General features: G+C 37.8%; 1 protein-coding gene across 4 annotated transcripts in view; it reads left to right on the top strand.

Moving 5' to 3' along the window:
• Nucleotides 1-33: 33 nt before the first annotated feature.
• Nucleotides 34-8942, top strand: part of LOC116514685 (ras-specific guanine nucleotide-releasing factor RalGPS2) — an 83964-nt gene continuing 75055 nt past the window's right edge. For 2 of the 4 annotated variants that reach the window (XM_032226333.1, XM_032226330.1), the window contains exon 1: nt 34-239. In XM_032226333.1, coding sequence (XP_032082224.1) covers nt 123-239 — 117 coding nt within the window. In that variant the 5' untranslated portion in view covers nt 34-122. The remainder of the gene's footprint in view (nt 240-8942) is intronic. The other 2 variants (XM_032226334.1, XM_032226332.1) reach the window with 1 other exon arrangement.

Here is an 8942-nt window from a genome sequence, read left to right as displayed (position 1 = left end):
AGAGGGGAATGGTGGGCGCATGCGCCCTTCTCGCCTCCCCTCCCCTGCCGTCCTGAGCGGCGAGCGTGTGTGGAGGGAGAGATTCCTTCTCCTCCCTCCGCTAAAGCGGCTCCCGGTGCTGAATGAGAGCAGCCGAAGCGGCGGCGGCGGAGGAGGAAAGCCGGGAGCCGGACGGCGATTGGCCCAGCCCGTTGCTGCCTTCTTCTCCGGCGCCCGCTCGCCCTTTCCTTCCTCGGCAGGTGAGCGAAGGAGCCGCGGGCAAAGAGGTGGGGGGGGCTCGGGTGGTCGAGAGTCCGCTTTTGCCGGCTGGGCGAGAGGCTCCGCAAGGCCCTCGGCGCTGCCCGAGGGAGGCTGAGGCGCCGCTGAGGTGCTCCTCTTTCTTCTCCGCCTGGCCCGGACTTTACACTTCTCCAGCCGGCGTCTTTCGGCTCGCCTTGCCGGGCTTAGGCGGGGGGTCGGTAGGAAAGAGGGCGCCTCTCTCGGCCTCCCCCGGCAGCCCAGTTTGACGCCTTGCAGACCAGCTTTCATACCGTTGGGCGGGAGGTGGGGGGGGGATAATCTTCAGAGACGCTTTTAGGGGGCCGTTGAGTTTTCAAGCTTGAGGTGAACTCCGTTGAGTTGTATAGAACAGTGTTTCTCAACCTTGGCCACTTGAAGATGTCCGGACTTTAACTCCCAGAATTCCCCAGCCAGCATTCGCTGGCTGGGGAATTCTGGGAGTTGAAGTCCGGACGTCTTCAAGTGGCCAAGGTTGAGAAACACTGGTGTAGAAGATGAGAGACCTCGGGTCCAGACCGCAACGGAAAGCCTCTCTTTTACCACCCCTCCAGGCATGCATGCAACAAGCCTTTCTTTATGCTGATAGTGTGTTTAAAAAAACAAAAAGCCCAGACGCTTCTCTGATATATTTTTCACTTAAGGTTACCAGCGATATTACATTGCATTCCTAATTCCTGCTCTCTTCTGCGTGACACACCTATTTCTTCTGCCTCTTGCACCTGTGTGACTGTTTGGGACTTGTGTGGTTTAAAGCACAATTTACACCTATTTCTTCTGTCTCTTGCACCTGTGTGACTGTTTGGGACGTGTGTTGTGTTTTAAAGCACAATTTCGGCTTTTTCTCGGACACAGCCTGTCCACATAACTTCACCGGCTTTTTTTTTTTCCCCCTCCCTCTTTATTGCTAGAACTGCCCCCATTAGAGGTTGCCACAGAAGTGGATTAAGTCTGCTATTTACGTGTAAAATGTAAATGATATTAATTCACGTGTTTAGAATCCTTTACATCAGTGTTTTTCAACCACTGTGCCGCGGCACACTAGTGTGCCGTGACATAGTGTAAGGTGTGCCGTGGGAAAAACACTTTATATACAGTCAATATAGGCACAGAGTTAAATTTTTTTAACATTTTCTAATGGTGGTGTGCCTCATGATTTTTTTTTCATGAAAAAAGTGTGCCTTTGCACAAAAAGGTTGAAAAACACTGTTTTAAAGCACAATTTCTGCTCCGTGATTTTTCTCGGATACAGCCTGTCCACATAACTTCACCGGCTTTTTTTTCTCCCTCCCTCTTTATTGCTAGAACTACCCCCGTTAGAGGTTGCCACAGAAGTGGATTAAGTCTGCTATTTACGGGTAAAATGTAAATGATATTAATTCACGTGTTTAGAATCCCTTTACATAGTAATACACCTTGATGGGTTAACCTAGGATCTTGGTTTTGTAAGCTTGAGATAACTTGCAACCTTTTAATTAGTCTGGGTCTTACATCACCAGGTATTTCAGGCGGTCCTGCCGATGTTTTGATTTTCCACCTTCCTCTAGTTTCATCATATTATGAGCCAAAATTTCTATTAGGGCTAGAAACCTCATCTATTATGTCCAGAGAAGAAGGGAAGCTTTAATTTTACTTCCAATCTTCCAATCAGAGGTTTGTTTTTGTCCCACAGACTATTGTGTATTTAATCTTAATTGGGATATTATTGAGATATTCTAATTTCATAAATATACACAACTTGTTGTTCCATAAACTAGCCACCCTTGTTGCCTTAATGCAATAAACAGAACAAACTAACCCCCTGTTTGTCCTACTTCAAGAGTATGCAGTTTGTCTTGGTTCAAATAGCACATTAAATGCTCATCTATTATGTCCAGAGAAGAAGGGAAGCTTTAATTTTACTTCCAATCTTCCAATCAGAGGTTTGTTTTTGTCCCACAGACTATTGTGTATTTAATCTTATTGAGATATTCTAATTTCATAAATATACACAACTTGTTGTTCCATAAACTAGCCACCCTTGTTGCCTTAATGCAATAAACAGAACAAACTAACCCCCTGTTTGTCCTACTTCAAGAGTTTGCAGTTTGTCTTGGTTTAAATAGCACATTAAATGCTTCATGGCGTATTGAGAGTTGCACTTCCAAAGTGAGAAGAGACATTTATCATTTTTTAATGTGCTGTATATAATTGTTTTGTTTTCCACACATCCTCTTACACCTCTCTCCATCTTCAACCGTTTTGCAAAGTGGAAAAAAATGAAATACTGTAGTTTGTTTGGCCTCCAGTAGATGGTGACCTGAGATTGAGATTATACGTTGAGGAAGCAAGAGCTCCTCAATGCTGAGAAAAGAGACAAGAGAAAAAAGATGGGGAAAAGGGGGACAAGGATAACTCTTGTAATAGGAGAAAATATGTGGAATGGTTTAAAACAAGAAAATGGGGAGAGGTAAAGCAATTTGAATCTATAGTGAGAAGAAATCCAGAATGGATAGGAAGGAGAGAAAATCTCATTTTGGATATAGTGAAAAAGTAAGAACCGACTGAAAATTCAGAGAATGAAAAATATGAAAAGTCAGGAAAAGGGAAGAAATACGCAAAGATACAAGAGTGGAAAATTCCGCAAGAAACATCAAAGTACTAGGTAGGCAATGAAAAAAATAAGAACTGCAGATGGGAGAGGAAATTAGGATTCCTGAAGGAAAATACTCTGAAAACCAAAGAAAGAGTAAAGCAGCAGGCAGAGGAGAGGTATATATTTAGAGGAAGGCTTTTGGGGAAACACAGTGGTATAACAGTCTGGGTATAGCTAGAGGCTTATTTTGGCCTAGTATGCTATGAGAACCCAATTATAAAGTAACTATTGTGTTTATTCATACCAGTATTGTAAAGTATTTATTGTTCTATCTAGTGGTTAATGTTACTAAAATGTTTAGATCAAATCATGGTTAGTTTTGTGTTTTGTTTTTTTTTTTTTTAAATTTAACCAAAGTCCAAGGTCATGGAAACTGCCAGTATTTCTCAGTGCTTCTTTTGCCTTTTAAATGAGAGCCAAATGTTCTCCCACTCCGAAGACATAGTGTATTGTAAATGTCGGTAGTTGCTGAGGTTTTATAGTCAGTTGTAATTCATTGATACCTTAGCAGATGCAAGAGGTAGACTTCCAGAGAATGTTGTGGCAAGATTGGGAAGTCAAAAAACATTGTGGAAGAAGGCGGTGCATAGGCCATAATATTACTAGGAATTGTGGTTTATCTTTTTTAACAATCTTGATGATCCCAAAGAGTTATATGAAACAAGAGAATGTTTAGTCTGCCTAGATTCCTTTAGTGTAATTTTTGAGTTGCTTTTTACTACCATATTTTTTGGTGGATAAGACGCACCTTTTTGCCTCAGAAAAGAGGCTGAAAATCTGGGTGCGTCTTATACATCGAATACAGCATTATTTGCCTCCTGAAGCAGAAACAAAGTCTTAGGTGCTGTAGATTGTCAGCGGTTACCTACTCCAGCACATGGATAAATACACCTAGAAACATCTACCTACCCACCTACTCTCTCTCTCTCCTTACCTACATACTGTATTTCTCTCTCTCTCTCTCTATCCCTCTACCTACACACACACTCTCCCTACCTACCTACTATCTCTCTCTCTCCCTCCCTCTATCTACCTACCTACCTACGCACATTCTCTCTTCCTACCTATCTACTGTATTTCTCTATCTCTTTCTATTTCTCTCCCTCTCTCCCTCTATCTACCTACCTACACATTCTCTCCCTCTCCCTACCTACCTACTGTATTTCTCTATCTCCCTCTCTATCCCTCTATCTACCTACCTACTTTTTTTTAATTTGCATCTTCAAAACCTTGGTGTGTTTTATACTCCAGTGCGTCTTATACTCTGAAAAATACGGGTATAATTCCAGGGCACTGTATATAGTAATTTGTATAGAGGGTTGTTGTGGGGAAAATAGAAGCAAAGAGTGTTAGGTATGTTTGTTGTCTGAATTATTTAGAAAAATAAGATGAGAAACAAAACAATAGAAAAATTTAAACCTTCCCCTGATCTTGTTTTATTTTAGCGTGCAGGAAGGAACTTGAAAAAAAATTAATCTGTTGTAATTTGCCAGAATTTTCCTTAAAGGGGGCAAAGTGATTCTGTTAATTTCTGCAGAATAAATCAGGTAGGTGTCAAATGCCAGGGAAATCAGGAAATTCAGGCAGTTCAAACGAGTACAAAGATTTATTGCAAGCTTAAACTCTCTATAAAAATCTGACCAACTAATGGTCAAGGGAAATGAGCAGAAGATTTAAAAAAGCATTCAAGGTAGGTAGGCTTAGATTTCTTGCAGGAGCGCAGGGACTTGTTACTTACGAAGCGTTTGACCCCCTCCCTCAGATTCAGCCTGGTCATCTCCTGCAATAGCAGAGGTGGATTTCTGCTGGTTCACCCCAGATTGGGCAAACCAGTAGTGGCGGCGGCAGGAGGCTCCACCCACTGCTCAGACACTTCTGTGCATGCGCAAAAGTGGCGCACGAGCACACGCATGAACGATCCAGTAGTTGAAACTATTAATTGAAACCCACCACTGTGCAATAGGATTTGGGAAGGAAAGTTATGACATATTTGATGTTAGAGGTCAGAACACCAAGGATCCCTAGTTCAGCCCTGAGATACAAATAGTCTCCTTTATTGATACTTGATATCAGTTGCCCTGAATGGATGTAATGCTATTTGTCCACAAAATACTCTTTCAATAAAATATCAGCATTTTATCACCAAAGGGAAAGAATTCTCCAGCCTTAAAGAAGCAATTTATATACAAATGCCATTTTATATGCATTCCATTCCATGATTGCCCTATAAAGTCCTTTATACTCTCTAAGCTTGATTCTTTGCTTACATTGATGATGTCACCAGTGGATAATGAAAACATCTACCAGCAAACAACCAAACTTGGAGAGCACCAAGAATTTCACATTTATATTAATGCAAAATAATGGTGAGCTCCTCTTCACTAGAATTCAGTTTTTTTTCTTTAATTTGTATTCCTTCATTGAACAGTTGTACTTAGTGGATAATCAACACCTGACTTTTCTAGACATTGTAATTGTATTTTTTTGTAAATTCAACCCAAACGAGTCAGCAATAAGGAAGGGATTATAAAAATTCTAAAGTATTTGGAGAGCAACCTATCTTGGATATAACATACTAATTGTCTTCTCAATTTCTGCTCATTATTTTCTATTCTCTTTCAAATTTCTGCCAAATATTTTTCAGGCACATTTTAATTTCCCTATAGTTTTTTTTTTTTTACTTTCACTTTTCCTAACTTTCCCTTAGTGTAGGAGAAAAGTAATATTTTTCAGATTTCAAAAAGAATTGCATGCAGTCTTCAAGCACATATTAAACAATCACTCAGCTGCTCCCTGAGCAAATCATGTTCACATATTAGCACAGTGTTTCTCAACCTTGACTACTTGAAGATGTCTGGACTTCAATTCCCAGAATTCCCCAGCCAGCGAATGCTGGCTGGGGAATTCTGGGAGTTGAAATCCAGACATCTTCAAGTGGCCAAGGTTGAGAAACACTGTATTAGCATATCTCCAGTTTTACTATCTATGTTTGTCACTGTTCCATTTTTAACATTTTTACTATGTATAATGTTACTGGTGTTTATTGTTTGTCAGTTATATTTTCCTAATGTGTTAATTTTTCCTGGTTTAAATTGCAGTTTTGCTGTTCTTTGGTCTTTGATAATTTAACAAACATTTTCACAGCATTTAGGTCTTTTCATTTTTTTTTTCTTTGAAACTAGTATTAAACATGTTAACAATTGATAAAATAGAAAGCTCTGAAATTTCTTCCAGCATTCCATCGATTCATTTTCATTCCAGATCTTTTCATCACATCTGTTCCATTCTATTGTAGGCTCCTTACTTAGTAACTCATTACCTTTTTTTTTTTTTACTTTTCATCAAAATCACATTTCTTCTGCCTCTTTGAAGTTTAATTATTTCTTGCATTCTTTGGCTACATTCATAGAAGTTATATTTTACTTTAAATACATTTGTGCAGTATTTTTTTTTCTCGTTTTTGTAACATTTTTTCTATAGGCATTTATAGGCATCTTTTTCTCATAGAGAAAAAAACGGTTTTTAGTGTTCTGTATCACTTTCATTGATCTTATTGATTATACTGTAAATTGCTCAGAATCTTTTTAGATGTAATGCTGTGTACAAACCATGACCGAATAGCAAATTTTTCTCACTAGCTTTATATTAGCATTTGTGTAGCATTTTCTTATTTGTAGTCTTTGATCTTTAAGGTCCTAGGTAACTTCGGAAGTGATTGTTTTGTTTTGTTTTGTAATCTTATTTAAAATAAAGTATATTTAATTATGTAAGAAGAAGAACTAAATTAATCTAATAAAAAAATAGAGTCTGTTTGTACCTAACCAGTTTTATTTAAAAATATATGAATTTACCTTATGGCCATAGCAATAGTTGTCTGTATGCTTCTGAGTACAGTTCAAAGAATTGAGATTGATATAAAGTCTTACAGGATTTGAGCTCAGGAAATGGAATCTGGCCATCCTGTTTAAATAGCTTAGGTTACAATTTTGCTGCTTTCACCTTAAGTCAGTGGCGATGGGAGCCTAGAATAAGATCATCATAGGTCAGGTTATCAGGAACAAGCTTCTCATTGACATATGATGGCCCATTTATTAATAATATTCAGAAAAAGTAAAAGCATAGCTTTTCCATCAAATTTTTTGAGCAGTATAATTATTATGTAAGTCCAAGGTTGTTCTTCATTGCTTAATCATTTTAATTTGAGCCCTGTTTTTCATATACCAGTAGTATTAATATTTTAACAAGGAACTTCTCACAATATGAATATATTTGTATTGTTATACACTGTCTAGACACTAGAGTTTGGTTAGCCAGTATGTAAGTGTGATAAAATAAACAAACTTAAAGAGTAGGATAGCTATCTAGCTGGCTTTTAGTCATATATCAAGGCAGACTAGAATAATTGATTTGCTGCTTTAGGTTACTGTAAAATGGAAAAAATATTCTTTATTATCCACTTTTAATACTGGTTAGAGATAAAGATAATGAAATTCAAAATTAGATAATCATTTTGATATATCAAATTTGTTATGATAATCATTTGTATTTCTGAAATGTTTAATAGGTCCTGGTTTTGATTCAACAAACCTATTATTTTCACCATCCCGAACTAGTTCTTAGTTAATATATATCTCCTGAGACAGCCTGTCAGGATTACTAAGCATTCAGATTTTATTGATTTTTCCTATTCTGTGGCAATGTTATGACAACTTATGTAATAAACAAGTTTACTTTGTTTTGTGCTTCTTTTGATTTCTCCATTGCTTCCTCAGCTTACCAATTTCATAAAACGCTTATGATAAGAGCAGATGACAAAATAATGTGCTTTATGCTGCCATAATTTCATAGACTTGGAAAGAACATTGTATTAAGCCTTCAGTATTAACATGATGCACGTGATATTCATTGCAAAAATTGTGATCTATTTTGAAACATAACATTTTTATCAAAGTTTATAACTTTCAATCCTTAGTATAACAAGCAAATCATGAATTTTGATAAGTGACTACATTCATTGCTAGTTGAAAGTAAGATGCAATAGATCTTAGTACTTAGGCTTGCTTGAAATCTAAAAGAATTCTTTAATGCTCTAGGTTTTTTCTTCTTAGATAGCTTTCTTTTCCTCTAGTTCTATCTTAGTTATCACATTGGCCCAGTCCAGTATAATTTCCAAATCTCTATTCCTGTGTAACCTTAGTTTTATTAGACCTTCATCTTCTCAGAGAGGTTTGTTTCCTCAGATTTCATGGAGATAATATCATTTATTAAAAAAGGCAAGTCTTTAGTAAGAAATGGCGACAAAGAAGAAAGAAAGGAAAGAGGGAGGGAAGGAAGGAAGGAAGGAAGGAAGGGGGAAGGAAGGAAATAAATTAATAAATTGCAATGTATTGTTTAACCTTGCTAATCTATAGCCAGAATGAGTGATGTATATGTATATGAAGTGAAACAGGGGTTTCCTATTTTATCTCAATTCCAGTATTAGACATTATAAGCTTCAAATAGAAAACAGCCCAAATCTAGGTTTTTTTTTTTTGGTTAAAAAAAACTTCCATGAAATAGATTTATATATTGAGCATATCTAAATTGTTTTTGCCCTCGCATAACATGGTAATACGGATCAGAATTTCTGTGGCTAAGCAATACAAGTGTAAAATGTGATGATATGGGACCATGCTGCTTAACCACAGCAGTTCCAATAGCAGCTTGCCATTGTTAAGCAAATTACCATTGGTCATTAAGTGAGGACCTTACATTACTGGGACTTCTGACTTCCTGCCAATTTCCCCATTGACTTTGTTTTTTTGGGAAAACTGCAGGGAAGGTCACAAATCTCAATCAGTGATTGCAGGATACTGTAACGATCAGTTGCCCGAGTGCCAGATCACAATTATGTGACTGCAAGTGTGCTGCAATAGCTGGAACCTTTGCACAATGGTCACAAGTATTACTCATTCAATGTTGTCATTAGTTAGAACAGTCCCTGCATAAGTTGTTAGCTAAGGGCCACCTGTACAGCAGTGCATATTATTGC

The sequence above is a fragment of the Thamnophis elegans genome, chromosome 11, assembly GCF_009769535.1.
Source record: "Thamnophis elegans isolate rThaEle1 chromosome 11, rThaEle1.pri, whole genome shotgun sequence".
NCBI lineage: Eukaryota > Metazoa > Chordata > Lepidosauria > Squamata > Colubridae > Thamnophis > Thamnophis elegans.
Note: the sequence above shows the minus strand (reverse complement) of the source record. Positions and strands in the feature narration are given on the sequence as shown.